Source organism: Anomalospiza imberbis, chromosome 13 (assembly GCF_031753505.1).
Source record: "Anomalospiza imberbis isolate Cuckoo-Finch-1a 21T00152 chromosome 13, ASM3175350v1, whole genome shotgun sequence".
NCBI lineage: Eukaryota > Metazoa > Chordata > Aves > Passeriformes > Viduidae > Anomalospiza > Anomalospiza imberbis.
The window spans coordinates 200527-217577 of NC_089693.1; the positions used below are offsets into that span (position 1 = coordinate 200527).

Sequence of the window (17051 nt, forward strand, 5' to 3'; positions counted from 1 at the left end):
AGATGAGTAGAGCTGCTGGAGCCAGCTGGACCTGGGGACCACAGATCCTGCCTGGGCCACGGCGTTCTCAGCTCGCTCGGCACCAAAGGGCCTGCTGGTAGTATCCAGTGTGGAAGGGAGGGGATGGACTGGGGAGACTCCAGGGAAGGGGACTGCAGCCTTAGCTTTGGGAGAGTGTGAGGATGTGTGCAGGGAGAAGGCTGGACTGCACAGCAGAGGGACTGTGGGCTCACCTCTCTTGGCATGGGGGGCAGAGCAGGCTGCTCTGTGCTGGGTAAACGTTCTGGTATTGATTTGGTGCATCAAGAAGTTTCTGCCTGCTGTTGCTGCCTGCTACTTAGTTTTCTCTGCTGGTTTCTCTGTGTGGGCTCTCTGCCCTTTTCCTGCTATTGCCCATTCACTAGCTGCTTTCACCTGCAATCCTGCAGGTCCCCCAGGCTGGGGTGCCTGCAGGCAGGGGTGCAGCCCCATGCTGCTCTGTTTCCCAGGGAGCTTGGGCAGATGGGCAGTTGTATTCTGCAACCTGAAAGCTAAAAATGAACCTGATTTTTCCATGGAAGTGGGTTCCTGTTGATTGTGTGTGCAGCCAAGCCACACCACAATGTGCTCAGTGAAGGGGAGTGTGGGGGACTCTCCCACCCCCAGTGAGCAGTTTGGCTCCTGTGGCCGCAGTGAGAACCCCAGGGGATTCTGGCAGGACAGACCTCACAGGACGGGACAGTACAACTGGCTGGCAGTAGTGCTGCCAGTTTGCTGGGCACTGCCGCATGGAGCAGCTGCTCCTGCTGTCTCCTGGGCTGCGCTGGTGCCTCTGAGCCATGCTCCCCAAGTCTGAGAGGAGGGTTTGTGCCTGGCAGATGTGCAGCAGTAGCTGTTTCACCCCCTTGCTGCATCGTGGCTGGGGGCAGAGAGGGGTGCCCGGCAGCCCTGTGAGGCCGCTCAGATCCATGCTGGCGGCCCCTCTCTGCTCCTTCTGCAGCTGGGCCCAGGGGCTGCTGGGACAGTGGGTCTCTTCCCTGTCCGTGGCGATGTGCCACCTGCAGCCAGGTGCTTCCCGACCCTGGCGTTTTCTTTGGCAGGGCTGTGGGGTCAGCGCGGGTCCCAGGCCAGTGGTTTGCGTAAGAGCGCGGTGCTTCCTGCCTGCCTGCCCCGCAGCACTGCGATAAGCCCGTGGTGACAAGGGCCCTTTGTCAGCTCCTCTCAGCACCTCATGTCACAGGGCTGCGTGCAGCAGCTCCTCACCTGCCTAGGCACGGCTGCCAGCGCCCAAAGGAGGCATCCAGAGATAAAGTTCATGGGTGGGACAGGCACCCTGCGTCCCATCCTCCCTCCCACCACCGGTCCGGACTCCAGCTCCGGACCTGCCCCTGTCCGTGCATCCTCCATAAAACCCCATGGGGCACAGCTGGCTCCCTGTGCCCCCAAGGGCAGGCCTGGGCTTGCTGGCTACAGGGACGACTCCTGAGCATGCTGCAGTGACACTGGTGAGTGTTGCCTGTCTGGTGGGTGCCTTCTCCCCCTGGCAGGACTGTGGCCCTGAAGGTGGGCCTGGGGCACCACAGCCCCTGTGGCAGGTGGTCTTTGGTGCAGCACTTGGGGCTGGATGCCAGGGTCAGCCCAGCCTGAATACCTGTGGCCAGGGTGCTGCCCTGCAGAACTAACCCACTTTAGCACAGCAACCTGCCCTGTGCTAGATTTTCTGGGCTGTTCTCAGCATCTCGGTTACCAAGGTGACTGTTTCCTGTGTGATTGCTAATGCTTCACGATCTCGATAATGGTATCTGAGTGACTTCCTTTTCTCTGGAAAGAGCACTAGGACCTGCTCCTGCTCCAAGCTGCCAGACTCATCACAGGTGTGGAGGATTCAGGTCAGTTTGGGTTCAGGTCACTTTGGGTTCTGCTGCATTTGTGTTGCTAATGACATGGTCTCATGCCCACAGCGGGTTGTTCTTTACAAATGACTGAAGCTGTGTGTTTCACTTCTCACCTTTCCTCCTTGGTGGAAGTCTCTCTCTTGAAACAGGGCTGATAGATTTTCCTTGTGTTATTCCTTACCAGACAGCTTCTCTGTCAGGCTGTTGCACACCAACCTCATGCACCTCATGGGAAGTGTGATTCCCACAGCCTGGTTGGGGAACTCTCTGCTCTGGGGTCTGCTCAGGGCTGGAACAGGCTAATGTGGCAGCACTCATGTCCTGCCAGCCCCGTGTCACAGCATAACGCACCACTTGGTGCAGCAGGTGGGAGACGGAGCATCTTCTGCGTGCTCTTCACTGCAGGCACCCTTACACCCCCGGTCACTGCCGCGGGCCCATGGCGGGGGTTCACGGCTCTCACAGCACAGATCCAGGTTTCCTGCCTGGGCTGGCATAGGGTACCCCCCGGTGGCAAGGACAGCCCCATGCTCGGCTGCAGGAGAGGCCGTGCAGAGCCCCGGGCCGTGCCCGGTATCGGCGACGGGGAACGGCCCCGATACTGGCGGTGCCCCCGGCGGGAGGCGCGGAGGGGCTGCCGGGGGTCCGTGCCGGACCCGGCGATGCAGCACGGGACGGGAGGGGCGGGCGGCGGTGACGGCATCCGGCGGCGCCCGGCAGAGCGGCGGCCGGGCCGGGCCGGGCCGTGCCGTGCCGAGGGAACCGCGCGGGGCCGGTGGCTCGGCCGTCGGGGCGGGGCCGGGCGGCGCTGACAGCTGCGCGGCGTAAACAAGCGGCCCCGCCGGCCGCCCCGGCCGCCCCTGCCTGGGCCGGGCCCGGCTCCGGGGCGGGCGCTCCGGGCGCCCCGCGGCGTGACGCGGCGCCGCCGACAGACGGGCCCGGCTGCCGACGGGACGGAGCGGGCAGGCCGCGCGGTAAGGACGCGGGACCAGCATCGGCCTGGGGTGGCTCGACCCGCCGGCGACCGCGGTTTGACAGCTGGGGCGGCCCTGCCGGACGGGACCCGGGCGGCGGAGGGGCCGGGGCGACCGGCGGGGCCGCAGCCGCTGGGCAGCCCCAGGCTTAGGGCGCTGCCGGCAGGGATGTGCGGGCCCGGCGGTCCCCGGGAGCGACGTGGGGGCCGGGAGGCCGCTCTCGGAGCTGCGGCAGGGACAGCCGGAGCCGCCGCTGCGGGAGACCGAGGGGGAGCCAGGCCGCGTCCCAGCCCGGCCGCCGCCGTCCGGAGCTCCGCCGCTGGAGCCGCCCCCCGCGTGCAGGCCCGGGCCCGCCGCTCGGCCCGGGGCCGCTGGGTTGCTCCTGTGCGGGGCTGGGTCCTTGGGCAGCGAGCCCGGGCCGCGGTGCGAAGCCGGGAGCGCGGCTCCGGGCTGGGTGCGGCGGCCGGGCCGTCCCAGCACGCGGGGGTTCGCTGGCGACGGGTTCGGTGGGAAGGCGCCGCGGGGTCCGGGCTCTCCCCCGGCGGCCAGACTGTCCCCACGTGCACCGGTCACCGCCGGAGCGGGACGGCTGCTGGCTCCGGGACCAACGAGGTGGGGAAACGGCCAGGTATTGGCAAGTGCACTGGTAGAGCATGGCAGATAGTGTTCCATTGTGCCGTACTGGGCTGAGAGCCTTGACAGTCTGGCACCCGGGGCTCCCGTACAGCCTCCGGCGGGTGCTCACGGCTCTGGGTGCTTTGTTGGGGCGGTCTGGCCCGGGGCTGGCCGAGGTGTGGTCGCTGATGGGGAAACCCCACTGTGCCAGAGTCGCTGCTCGGTCTGTGCCGTAGCCTATGGCGGGGTCTCCGGCGGCTGCTCGGAGCTCTCTCCTCTGGCAGTGCCGCAGGCTGCCAGCTCGCTGTGGCCACTTCTAGACGGAGGGGGATGTGGCTCCTCTGGGCACTGCCGGCTCTCACGTTTCCAGCTGTCTCTGAAGCATGACCAGATATTCCAGGGTTCCTCTGGAGCTCCGGGTGTGGAGCTCACCTTGACACCATCATGTTGTGGGCTCTCTTACACTGGGTGGGTCATTCCCTGCTCTTTACCTACAAGTTTTTGCTTTTGCCGCCCCACAAAGTGTGAGCTGTTCCTGGGCATCCCTGGGTTCATGCTGGAGGTGATGGTGTGCCCCTTTTCCTGGTCCTGGTTTCCACCGGGTTGTGGGGATGAGTCACACTGGTGTCACCATGTTGTGCTCCAGAGGAAGGGCAGAGCTGAGCTGCTGCTGGTAACAGGCAGCGCAGTGCTTGCCATGGCTGCCAGGCACTGCCTGGTCAATGGCTGTGGAGAAGAGAGCCTACAGGTTTGCTAGAGATCAGGAGCTCCCCTTGACTTGTCTCCTACCAATCTCTCAATTTGCTGGGATTCCTTGCACAGCATGTGGGGACATCTCCTTTGGTCTCTCCTTGGGACTGGAGAGGCAGGCCTCCCATCTCAGTCGCTCCCACCTCTGTACCCAGATAGTCACATCCCAGTTGGAGCAGGGGTAGTGGCAACAGGAGGCACAGCAGTCTCTCTTGCCTTGCCTCTCCCCTCCTTTGGTGCCCTCCTCTCCTCCTGGTTAATTCCATGTTTTATAAGCAAACATTGGGTAATAGGCAAGGTAAACAGCATCTCCACGCAGGAGCAGACATGTGGGCATACGGCCAAGCCCGGCGGCTCCTTGGCTGTCAGTGTGCCGTGGGGGGCAGCAAGTGCTGTGTGCTAGGCCCCCTGCCCACTGGCTGACCCACGTCACAGTGTGCAGCCTGCCCTCCCGAGGTCTGAGGAAAGGTGCCCTGGGCATGACCTCTGTCCTGTCTCTGCAGATCGTGCTTCTGTCCTGGATGGTGTGTTCCTGTGCTTCTGTGGGCTTGGCCCCATGTGGGCTTGGGCTGAGCTGGGACCAGTAGGGCAGAGAGGCTGGTGTGCCTCGGAGTGCTGACGCTGGGAGGCTGCTGGACCTGCTCCTCCCAGAACCCTCCTGCTCCTGGGACCCTCCTGCTCCCCAGCTCGAGGAACCCCGATACTCTGATGGATCTGAGGCCCTGCTCGCTGCTGTTGCTCTGGACTCTGGTGGTTGCCCTCACTCTCCTGGACCAGGAAGTGCTGGCCCAGCATATTTACACCAACACCTGGGCTGTGCTCGTCCCTGCAGGACCCCAGGAGGCTGACAGGCTGGCCAGGAAGCATGGATTCCTCAACCTAGGCCCGGTAAGTCTCCTGCTTCCCTCTTCTCACTGAACTCGTGTTCTTTGACGTGGTCTGGGCAGGCGCTGAGTTTAGTCCCAGAGCTGGCTTGGGGCCCGCTCTTTTTGGCAGCAGGGCCACTGTGTTTGTGCCTGTTTGCTGTGGCCTTCCAGCATCTGCTGCCTTGACTCGATGGTGGCAATTACCCGTATGGGGCCAGGGTCTCCCTCTGTCACTGGGACCTCCTGGTGACATGGTGTGGCACACTGCCTGCTGGATGGGGAAGGAGGAAAAGCCCATCCTAGTGTGAGGACCTGGACTGGAAGTGCTGTGTGATGATGGATGGGAAGGCTTCCAGATTCCACTGTTGCTTCCCACAGCAAGCTGCCCAGTGCAGCATGGTCTTGGTTCAGCGGGACGGCAGCAGCGCCTCTGAGCTATCTTCAGAGAAGGTCTGATAGCAGCTGTGTATTCTTACTCCTAAACTGTCCTTGACAGAAGGTGTGTCAGCAGGGGAGTCCCCTCAACTCTCAGCTTTCCCTGCTGTCAGCCAGTGACCAGGCAGTATGCGTGTCTGTGCTGGGAGTGAGCTGTTTCTCCAGGAAGGAAGTGCAGGGTGAAATCCCAGAGGAAATTGCACAACTAGTGGCTGTGGTGTCAGGACCTCTCTGTGAGCAGCTGCTGGGAGCAGTGGGAAGGTGTCTGCTGCAGGAGCCAGCAGGACCTTGTCCTGACACCCAAAAGGAGCCCTGCATGGGCACTGGGTACTCAGGGCCCTCTGGAACTTGTGTCATAGGAGTGAGCTGTGGGGGTTGTGGCTAGGCCTCAGTGAGGGTGTCCATGCTGGTGGGCCATGGCATTGCCTTAGGCAGCTGCTGTCAGTGTGGAAGTGGCTCAGAGCAGATCTCAGGGGAAAGAACTTGTCAGACCAAGGCAGCTGCCATGCATAGGGGAATGGGAGAGTGGCATGTCCCACCAGCCTGGATCTCTGCTGATGAGACCCCTTGGAGTGGGGATGGGGCTGAGGTACCATCAGCCTGCTCCTGGCAGTGCTTCCCATCATGCTGTGGTGCCTGGTCCCAGGCCTGGCTGCCAGGGCCAAGGGGCACTGGTTCTGTGGCTTCATCTCCACAGTGCAGGGCCTTGTGCTTCAGCTGAGAGCCCAGGCTTGTCATGAGTTCCATCCCTGTGAGCCACAGAGGCTCTGTGCCAGCTCTGCCCTTGTCTTCTCCCCGCACCGTGGTTCTGCGCCTGAAGGCTGGCACCTCTTCCCGGCTCCCCGTCCCCTCACAGCAGTGAGCCTGCCCTTGCAAGCAGAGCCCCACGTGCTGCAGCAGCCCAGGCTGTGGCCGGAGCTTCTGGTCTGGGCATGTTTTCTCCTGTTCTGGAGCCTGTCCCACTCCCACTGTCTGCGTTGCGGGACGAGGTTTGGCTGGCCAGGGCTTTGCAGACGGGTCGTGGCAGTCCAGTGGGAAGAGCATGGCTGGAAAGAGCCTGGCTTTCCCTTGCAGGTTTCTGGACTGCTGCTCCTGGGAGTGTTTGCCTCTGGGACAGGATATGCAACCAGGCTGGGAGTGGGGGGACTGGGTGCATCTGGCAGTGCCCCAGTAAGAGGGCCCCAGTGTCCTTATGTGAGAGGATCCTGGCCTCAGCCTGGGGTCTGGACACTGTCCCCAAAGCTGCACTGTCCTGGCATACCCACGGCTATGCTGCTGCCTATGGAATGGTAGCCAGTGGCACCTCGGGCAGAGGGCCCATGACTGGCTCCAGTGGCCTTGGGGAGGGCTTGAGGGAGGACACGGACACAGGGAACAGTGGGGGGTCGTGGGTCAGAGGTGGAGGCTGCATGTGTCAGTGAGGTGGGTGTGTAGGGGTTTGCACTGCTGGGATTGTGCAGAGAAGGGAGCACAGGCACTGCCCCCCACTGCTGGGACTGGGCTCACCAGGGAAGGACACTGATGGTGCCATCCCTGGGCTGTGCTCACAGGACAGTGCCATCCTGGGAGGGGGTGGTCCTGTCTCCCACACCACTGGGCTGCAGGTCCAGCATGTTGCTCCACTCCCGGCACCGTGGTCAGACATACAGGCAGCCTTCTAGCCCTGGGACTGGCCAGGGTAGTTGTGAGCTGTGGCCAGGGGTCGGGCAGCAGCACTGAACTGGCACCAGGGACACGTGGTGCTGGGGGATGGCTTTGTCCTTGCTGAGGACAGGGACAGTGGAGATTAGGGTGGAAGTGTGTGGGCTGGCCAGCTCCTGGCTGCCACCACAGTGTCAGTGCAAACCTAATCCAGGTGGATGACCAGTCAGAGCTGCAGTGTGTGTGCAGGAACAATCTGGGCTCTGTCCATACCCCCGGAGGGGGTGAGGGATGCTGAGGGAGGGCAACCAGCCTGCAGCTCGCATTCCTCCATCAGCCCTGTGCAGAGGCTTTGTGCCTTGACACCTCCTCAAGGGCTCTGAACTGACAGGCATCCTGGGCTGTCCTGGGGAACATGGTGTGCCAGAGGAATAGGCCTGGGGTTTGGGATAAAGTGCATACCTGGGAGAGCTGACGGCTGCCCTGGGCCTGAGGGTGCTCAGCTGGGTGCACCTTGCTTGGCCCAGTCTGTCCAAATTGGCAGCACATCTGCCCCTCCAGCTGTGGCACAGCCTGGGCAGCTGGATCCTGCCTGTGGCTGCTGCCCGGGCTTTGTGACTCACGGGGGGCTGGGTGCATGCTTGTCCCCTTCTCCCCAGTTAGGGCAGGCTGCTGGGCTGGGAGGCTCTGGGCGGCCAGGGTGGGGCCACTGTGTCCGTCAGCCCCAGGATGTGCAAGAGGGGATATGGAAATGACAGCACTGGAGAGGGTTTGGGGTTTAAAAATAACCATCTGGGCGGCAGAACGGCCTCCTGGCCTCACCAGCTGTCCTGGATTCCCGTCTTGCCCCAGCTGGGCTGTGCTGGAGTCCCAGTCTGGGCTGTCCCCACATGGGACTGGAGCTGGGGCGAGGACAGCACGGCTGCTTGGCAGTGGGAGTTGGACCCCGCTGGGGTTGGATGCCTGCATGCCCCCTGCTCTGCCCCACTGAAACTGGCTGTCCCTCAGGTAGAAGCTGGCACTGGATGAGTGCTCCAATGGGGCACCTGGGGAGAAGCCAGCAGCCTGTCCAGAGGTGCAGAGGCTGGTGCAGACCCTGCCCTGGCTAGGACCTTCTTCCAGGAGGAGCTGGGTGGCACTAGGAGAGAAGCAGTGGGTTTGGCTCCTGAGTCTGGTGTCTCTCACAGGCTGACTCTGAAAGGCCTGTCCCTCTCTGCCACTGCTTGCCTGGGGCCTTCCTGCTAGGGCAGCAGTTTATTTGGACAATGTTAGACTTGCTGCCGTGTGGGGACCTGCAGGAGGGTGAGATGCACAGCAGCTGCATTTCTGCTACTCCAGGGTCTTCCCAGCTGCTTTGTCACCAGCTGCCGGAGCTTCTCACAGGAGATCCCAGAGTACCGGACATAATAGCAGCCACTCTGGAGTGGAGGGCCCAGCCTGTGCATGGCAGCCCTGGAGCTCAGGATTGCATATATGGGGTGTAGAGAAATCAGGGAGACCAGGCTGTCACGTCTGTCCCACGAGCAGCATTTCTGTGTTGCAGATCTTTGGCGACTATTACCACTTCCAGCACCGCGGCGTGGTGAAGCGTTCCCTCTCACCCCACCAGCCCTGGCACAGCCGCTTGGCCAGGGAACCGCAGGTACGGGCGAGGAGGGCCTGACTTTGGTCCCGGGCACTTCACAAAGGCACGTGAGCCAGTGCTGGGCACAAGACAGGGCTGCCTTAACCGTTCCTTGGCAGAGGCGGGTGGGAGCCCACTGTGTGTTGGGCGGGGGGGCTGGTGGAGCCAGCGTTTTTGGCATGTGGGTTGTTGCAATCCCAGGGCCCAGGAGAGCCTCTGTTCCCAGGAGAGCTCTGTGTACTTGCAGGAAGGACAAGGTGTGCAGGGCAATAAACAGATCCCAGAGCAGTGGTGTGTGGGTGGGGGCTGCTGTTTGCTTCAGCCCGGGCCCTGGAAGGCGTGTGGTGTGGCAGCTCTTGGCAGCCCATGTCTCAGCGGAGCTTGGCACTCTGACTGCCCCACTCCACTAGAACACAGCCTTTGCAGGGTACAACCAGGAGGGGGGCCTGGAGGGCTGGACTGAGGGTGGCAGTAGCTCTGACAGGTCCAATACTCTGCCAGGCCAGAGCTGACTGTGAGCTTCCCAGGGAGGGCCCCTCCAGGCAGGCTGAGGGCTGGGGTCAAGAGGAACTGGTGGCATGAGGGATCGGCAGGGGAACCCACACCTTCTCTGCCCTCAGGTGCAGTGGCTGGAGCAGCAGGTGGCAAAGCGCAGGACCAAGCGAGACATTTTCATGGAGCCCACAGACCCTAAGTTCCCACAGCAGTGGTACCTGGTGAGTGTCGAGTGAGAAAAGGGGCCTGTGCTCATGATTGTGGCTGTGAGTTTGGGGACACAGATGTGGCAACCTAGGAACTGCTGTCAGGCAGCAGCTGCTGTTAGGCTGGCAGGAGGGAGGAGGAGGAGAAGGGGGAAAGCCTGGGGCAGCCACCCAGTGCTCTGTTATGAGAACACCCCAGGGAGGAGGCTCTGCTCACAGAGCTGTGGCTCCTGCCTGGAGTGCTGGGAGGGCTGGGGGGGGTGGGGGGGGAGGGGGGCTAGGACTGGACTGGGAGGTACTGGGAGCCTTTTGCCTAGCCCAGGAATGGGTCCCTGCCTCTGCCTGCTTCCTGGAGCTTGGGCATAAGCTGGGGCTTAATCTTGCTTTCAGAGCAGCCCTTCTCAGCTAGTTGTGCCCAACCCTGTGCCCAGGTCCCTGGGGTTCCTTGTCGCAACCCACAGAAGAGCGGGGTGAGAGCTGGGTGGGTTTTGGGCACACGCCCATCACAGTGGCTATGGCTGGGTGCATCTCCTAGTGCCAAGGCTTCTCTTGGCAGTACAACACAAACCAGCGGGACCTGAACGTGCGTCAGGCCTGGGAACAGGGATACACGGGCAAGGGCATAGTGGTGTCCATCCTGGATGACGGCATTGAGAAGAACCACCCTGACCTGGAGGCCAACTATGTGAGTTTGGGTGACGGTGCAGGGTGGAGTGCCATGGGGGCTGGTCTGGGCAGCTGTGTCCATGCAGGGCAACCCCAGAGCTGTGAGGTACATGACTGGTGCCCACCATGGTGGGACATGGAGATGGGATTGGAGCCTGCCCACCCTGCTCAGCTCAGCCTCATGCCATGGAGTGCAGGCATGGAGTAAGGGCAGTGGGGCTTGGTGGCTGAGGTAGATAGTCTTCAAGTGTCCAATTTGTCTTCCAGGACCCAGGGGCAAGTTTTGATGTCAATGACCAGGACCCAGACCCGCAGCCCCGCTACACGCAGATGAATGACAACAGGTGAGGCAGGAGGGAGGGGTGAAGATACAGAGCCTAAGTGTTTCAGGGACTTAGTGCAGTGCCACCCCACATAGGCCGCTGGAAGCTGTGAGGCTGGTGCCATACTTCTGCCCCATGGGGAACCCTTCACCTCCCTTTTTGATGTGAGCAGCGTCCTTTTTTTGCCCAGAGTCCGTGTGGGCTGTTCAGTGCCCTGGCTCTGGAGCAGGAGGGCAGATGGAGGAGCCTTCATTGGGTACCTGGTTTGAGGGGACAGGAGGCAGCCCGGGTGGGGGTTGCTGGGGCTGCAGCTGGTGCTGACCCCTGTGCTCCTCGCACCCTGTACGAGCATGCTTCGTCCTACTTTGGTTGCAGACATGGCACGCGCTGTGCTGGGGAAGTGGCTGCTGTGGCAAACAACGGCATCTGTGGTGTTGGCGTGGCATACAATGCCAGGATCGGAGGTGGGTGCTGCCCTGCCCTGCGCCGGGTGCTGTGGGTGTTGAGTGGCTGCAGCAGCAGCAGAGCTGGGGACCCTGGCACTGCTGGCTGCAGCAGCCCTCTGACAGCCCGTGGCACAGGTGGCAGCAGTGGTTGGAGGGTTCTCACCAGCGGCACCGTGGCCACTCTGCCCCAGCCGGTCGCCTGTGACATTTGCTCTCTGGCCCTAGGTGTGCGCATGCTGGATGGGGAAGTGACCGACGCTGTGGAGGCCCATTCTCTGGGTCTCAATCCCAACCACATCCACATCTACAGTGCCAGCTGGGGCCCTGAGGACGACGGCAAGACTGTGGATGGCCCGGCCCGGCTGGCAGAGGAGGCTTTCTTCCGTGGGGTCAGCCAGGTCAGAAGGAGGGTGTGCTGGGGGAGCACTGGCCTTATTCTTCCCCTCCCCTCAGGTCTCCCTTCCCTCTGCGTGCCCTGGTTGTTAGCCTGGCCTTCCCAGGATGAGCCATCGTCCAGCCCATCTCTAGGATCAGGCTCTGTTAGTTTTTCTTTCAGGCTCTGTTAGTTTTTCTTGTTCTTCCTGTGTGATGGCTCTGAGTCAGGACTCCTCCCATGTGGTGTTATCTCACCTCTGTGAAGGCTCCTGTGTGGGATGCTCTGTCCCTGCTCTCCCAAGCCCTCTCCTGGTTCTTCTCTGGTTTTGTGACAGATGCTCACCCTCACTTCCTCCACTCATTGTCCCCCACTGTCCCTTTGTGCTGGCAGTGTTGCCTGCCTGGGGAGCTGTGTCATGTTCTGCCCAGGATTCCTTACAGAGGGGTGCATGTGGTGCCATGCTGACTCTCTCATGTCCTCTGTGAGGGTAGCTGCCACATTTGGGCGCTGAGACATGGCTGGGACTGTGCTGTGGGCTCCCACAGCTCTGCTAGGCACTGCAATCCTGTGCAGACAGAGTCAGGCCAGGTGACTTCTGAGCAGAAAAAGACTTGTGCTCCTGGAATCCTCACATTGTCTGGGCCTCCTGCTGCCTGGTGTGTCACCCACTGGGACAGCCCTGGAATCTCTGCTATGGTGCTGGACACGCTCCATAGGCATAGTGGTGGTGAGGGCGCCCAGGTTGGTGGGTTGTGACTGGGGTATCATGCTGTCCCCTGTGTCCCAGCTGCATCCGCCCTGTCTGTTCGACTCAGGCTGGCGCCACCCACTTGTCCCCAGCTCCAGCCTGGGGTTTCCTGTGTGTGGCAGTGTTGGTGTTTGCCCTCACCGTGCCTCTGTTGCTAGGGCCGAGGCGGGCTGGGCTCCATCTTCGTCTGGGCATCTGGGAATGGGGGCCGCGAGCATGACAGCTGCAACTGTGACGGTTACACCAACAGCATCTACACGCTGTCCATCAGCAGCACCACCCAGTACGGCAACGTGCCCTGGTACAGCGAGGCCTGCTCCTCCACCCTAGCCACCACCTACAGCAGTGGCAACCAGAATGAGAAGCAGATTGTGAGTGGGGGCTGCTGCTGTCCGCAGGCCAGGGGCTCAGGGGGTGGGATGCGCCTGCAGCATTTCCTGCCCTGGCACTCCTCCTCGCAGGTGACGACTGACCTCAGACAGAAGTGCACCGAGTTGCACACTGGGACATCGGCCTCAGCACCTCTGGCCGCTGGCATCATCGCCCTCGCCCTGGAAGCCAAGTAAGGGATGGACGGGGGTGGCTGTGTCAGCCCCATGCAGCAGTGGCACCTGGACGTGGACCTGCCCGGGGCCATCAGGAGGTAGCACTGACCTGAGCTCCATGTCTCCCTGCAGCAAGAACCTGACCTGGCGGGACATGCAGCACCTGGTGGTGCAGACCTCGAAGCCAGCTCACCTGAATGCCAATGACTGGGTCACCAATGGTGTTGGCCGCAAAGGTACTGGGGTGCTGGGATGGGACCAGGGTCTCCCAGTCCCACATGTACCACTGGCCTTGGGGTGCTGAGGCAGAGTGCCCTGGCAGCCCTGTGGGATGAAGGAGGCAGGATGGCCCAGTGAGCATGCAGTATGGCCAGGCACACATCCCTCACTGGGTACCCCCAGGAGCGGCGCTGACCCCCTCTTTGTCCACAGTCAGCCACTCGTATGGCTACGGCCTGCTGGATGCCGGGGCCATGGTGAGCCTGGCCAAGAACTGGACTACGGTGGGACCTCAGAGGAAGTGTGTCATTGACATCCTTGCAGAGCCCAGGTATGGGCTGGTGAGCCCAGGAGAGGATCACTCGGCATCTGTTCTGCACAGGAGCTTGAGAGCCTCTAGACCCAGAGCAGGGAGTGGGGAGAATCTCGGCGACTGAACTGCTGAGACCATTGGAGCATCCTCCTGCGAGAGCCTGGGGAGAGCTGGGAAAGGCACCTCCAGCCATCAGCTCTGATGTCCCTGATGAGCCTCCCCTCTGTGGGGCTGGGCCAGTGAATGTGGGCAGACTGGGGCGCTGCGGTTGGGGTGCAGCCAGCACGAGTCATCCTGGACAGAGGGGCTTTTCAGGGGGCAGACAGAAGCTCCTTTGACTCCTGCTTGGCTGCTGCTGCCACAGTGCAGCATGTGCAGTCTTGTCTGTGGCCAGGGCACTCCCTAGGGGCTCCTGGGTGGGGGGGGATCATGTTCCTGTGCATGAAGGGAGCTAGGGCTGGGCCCCTCCTGACCCCCCTGGGGAGTGAGCCCTGTGTGGATACAGCAGGCACATCCTGTGCTGGCATCAGGGCCAGATCGTGGGGGGAGCGGCCACACACCAGCAGCAGGATGGGGACGGCCCTGCCCATCCCATCCCTGGCTGTGCCATGCAGGGTGTAGCTGGCCTGCGGTGTATGAATAAAGGGCCTATTCAGGGCTTGTATGGAGTGGCGCCTGGGGAGGCAGCACCGGGCAGCGCAGTTCCCGCCCCTTGTGCCCAAGAGCTGGGGCACCCCTTCTCCTGCCTGCACCCGTCTGGGAATGTACAGTGGTGGTGCCACTCTGACCCACTGTGGATTTGATTCCTGCTCTAGCTGTCCTGGTGCCCAGTCCCCAGGACAGCTGCAGAGCCCCACAGCAAGGAATGGGGACTCTGGAATGTCCCCCTGGTCTGGGACTGGCTTCACACTTGCCTGTCCTCGGCAGGGACATTGGGAAGCGTCTCGAGGTACGGCGGAAAGTGGATGCCTGCCTGGGGAAAGCCAACTACATCAGCCGTCTGGAGCACGCGCAGGCCAGGCTGACGCTGTCCTACAACCGGCGGGGGGACCTGGCCATCCACCTGGTCAGCCCCATGGGCACCCGCTCCACCCTCCTGGCTGCCAGGTAGGTGCTGGGCTCTGGGGTGCCCCAGACTGGCCCCTGGCCTAGGCTGACACTGGTCAGTTTGGGATGTGTTAACAGCCACCTCTTGCCTCTGTTGCTCAGGCCCCACGACTTCTCGGCTGATGGCTTCAATGACTGGGCCTTCATGACAACGCACTCATGGGATGAGGACCCCTCTGGGGAGTGGGTGCTGGAGATTGAGAACACCAGTGATGCCAAGAACTATGGTAGGGGTGTGCTTCCGCATCCACTGCCTCCCTCCAAAATGTGAGCTGTGTAGTCACCCAGCTTCCCCACCCCTGCTCCTGAGCTGGGGGGCCAGTAACATCTTGGATGTTTTGGGTGATGTGGCTGGGGAGAGGCTGGACTTGGGCATGTGGGATGGTGCTGCAGCCCCTCTGGGGCAGTGGGAGTCCGGGGAGAAGGAGACCCCATGCCAGCTGACCTGACCCCCTGCCCCTTGGGAGTCCTGTGCAGGGGCATGGCCCCACAAGAGACACTCTCCCACGTGGTGGGCACAGCCCTGCTGTGCCCTGGCAGCCAGGATGGGGGACCAGCATGAGCCCCCTCCCTGTGCCTGTCATGGGCATTGGTGGTGTAGTGGGCACCTCTGTGTTCCTCACCCTGCATTGTTGCAGGCACACTTACCAAGTTCACGCTTGTGCTGTATGGGACGGCCACCGACTCGCCCAGCCTCTCCAACCAGCTGGAGAGCAGTGGCTGCAAGACCCTGACCCCCAGCCAGACCTGTGTGGGTGAGTATGGGGACAGCAGGGAGGGAGTGCGGGCACAATCAGCCCCCAGCCCATGCTGACCCTGCCTGTCCCACAGTCTGTGAGGAGGGGTACTACCTGCACCAGAAGAGCTGCCTGAAGCACTGCCCTCCTGGCTTCGCACCTGGTGTCCAGAGCACGCACTACAACCTGGAGAACAGCGTGGAGCCCATTGCACCCCACCTCTGCCTGCCCTGCCACCCCTCCTGTGCCACCTGTGCGGGACCTGGCCCCAACCAGTGCCTCACCTGTCCTGCACACTCCCACTTCAGCAGCCTGGACCTCTCCTGCTCCCACCAGACACAGAGCAGCCGTGCATCCCCTGCCCTGGCAGATGGCGAAGGACCAGCTGAGGCCCCCCCTCCGGTCAACTTGCCTGTTCTCATCGCCAGCCTCAGCTGCATCCTCATCGTCATCATCTTTGTCACCATCTTCTTGGTGCTGCAAGCACGCTCAGGCTTCAGCCTGCGGGGTGTGAAGGTGTATGCCCTGGACAGCGGGATCATCTCCTACAAGGGGCTCCCCTCCGACATCTGGCAGGAGGAGGGTCCCTCTGAGTCGGACGGTGAGGATTATGAGGCCCACAGCGAGAGGACTGCCTTCATCAGAGACCAAAGTGCCCTTTGATGAGCCCTCCTGCCCCTCGCTCCTCCCTGCCCAGCACCGCAGGCCTGGGGCAGGTGAGGCTGAGGGGCCCTGGACTCTGCCCCTGTCCCCTTCCTGCACTGCAGCAGCCTGGGGCTCCCACCCACTGGCACCATCCCTCAGCCCGAGTCTGGGTGGCCAGGCGTGGTCCTGCAGGCACCATCCCCAGCACAGCACCGTCCCAGTCTTGCACCACCTCTCCCTGTGTCCATACTGTACCCCATGCCGGGGTGTTTGGTGGCAGTGGGGCCCGACACTTCCTGGCCCTGCACTGGCAGCAGCGTCTCCCATGCTGGGTACATGACTGCTGCTTGGGGTCTTGTGAGTTTTCCAGGGTGGGCAGTGTGTGAAATCCCTGGGTTGCCATGGCTCAAGGTGGGCTGGCTGGTGCAGGGGTGGCTCTGCCCCCAGAGCTGAGCCCAGCCTGTGTCACAGCATCCCCCTGCCCCTCCCACCCTCGGCCCTTGTGGAGCTGTGTCCCAGGCTCAGTTCATTGTGTCCCAGCTCCCTGTCACCTCCCCTGGGCCTGTCTGCTTCCACCCGAGCCCTTTGACAGCAATAACGGCCAGGCCTCAGCTGCTGCTGTCCACTGCCTGCCCATCCCACCGCCGCTGCCTGCAGCGGGTAGGAGCCCTGGCACCGGGGAGCATCAGGCTGGGCACCGCCTGACCCTGTGCCCATGGCACAGCCCACAGCCTAGGCAGGGACCCCTCGCACAGTTCCTGCTTTGTGGGGCTGCCTTGGGCCCCTTGTGTTCTGCCCCTGGGGAGGGCTGTAGGTGCTGCTGGCTGGGACTGTCAGGTAGCGCCAGTGCCAGCACTGCCCCAGCTCTGCCTGCATCCTGCCTGTGCTGGGCAGTGCCCAGCATTCCTGCAGCCCTCGCCCCCCAACGTGCCTTGCCCCCACTTGGTGACAATCTGTTCTGCTCCCCGCTGGAGCCCTTCTCCTTGCTGCCCCTTCCCTGGTGGGCTGGGGGCCAGTGCCACGAGCCCCTTTGCCGTCCGCCGCCGCACACCGGGGCCATGGTGTAGGCTCCCACCTGCGCCAGCCGTGGATGGAGCCACTGGCCAGGGGCCACAGGACTATTTTTCTATAACAACTTTTTGGTGCACAGTAATTTTTTCTTGTAATTTAATCAGCCGGGAGCTGCCTCCTGAGCCTGTTTTTAATTTAATGGATGTGGATATAACGCTAGAGAGACTGAGTTATTAAATGTTCAGAACTATGCAAACCAGCTCCGCTGCCTGTGCTCTGTATGCCGTGGGTGCCCTGGCTGGGGCAGTGGCCTGGCCGTGGAGACTGTGGGCCTCAGGGGCACCCAAATCTACTCTGCGGCTGCTGGGGGTGGGCTGGAGCCCTGCCTGCAGACCTTCCCCCAGGGCCAGGGACTGCCCTTTCCTGGCTGTGGGC

General features: G+C 62.4%; 1 protein-coding gene across 2 annotated transcripts; it reads left to right on the forward strand.

Moving 5' to 3' along the window:
- Positions 1–1654: 1654 nt before the first annotated feature.
- On the forward strand, positions 1655–16875 carry FURIN (furin, paired basic amino acid cleaving enzyme). Of its 2 annotated transcripts, none has more exons than XM_068203399.1 (16): positions 1655–1868; positions 4717–5101; positions 8699–8797; positions 9400–9495; positions 10037–10165; positions 10414–10490; positions 10845–10933; positions 11141–11313; positions 12198–12410; positions 12501–12601; positions 12717–12820; positions 13017–13134; positions 14044–14223; positions 14326–14450; positions 14862–14978; positions 15055–16875. In XM_068203399.1, the coding sequence occupies exons 2-16, from the start codon at positions 4922–4924 to the stop codon at positions 15621–15623; spliced, it is 2370 nt and encodes a 789-aa protein (XP_068059500.1). In that variant the 5' UTR covers positions 1655–1868; positions 4717–4921; the 3' UTR covers positions 15624–16875. The 2 variants fall into 2 exon arrangements, with proteins under 2 accessions (XP_068059500.1, XP_068059499.1); XM_068203398.1 differs by lacking the exon at positions 1655–1868 and adding an exon at positions 2591–2848.
- Positions 16876–17051: the final 176 nt, after the last annotated feature.

Bases quoted from the DNA above. Each gene is read 5' to 3' on its own strand.
- FURIN (XM_068203399.1), top strand. From the start codon at position 4,922: ATGGATCTGAGGCCCTGCTCGCTGCTGTTGCTCTGGACTCTGGTGGTT. The intron at 12,602-12,716 runs GTAAGGGATGGA...GTCTCCCTGCAG, and splicing joins GCCCTCGCCCTGGAAGCCAA to CAAGAACCTGACCTGGCGGG. The intron at 14,979-15,054 runs GTGAGTATGGGG...CCTGTCCCACAG, and splicing joins CCCCAGCCAGACCTGTGTGG to TCTGTGAGGAGGGGTACTAC.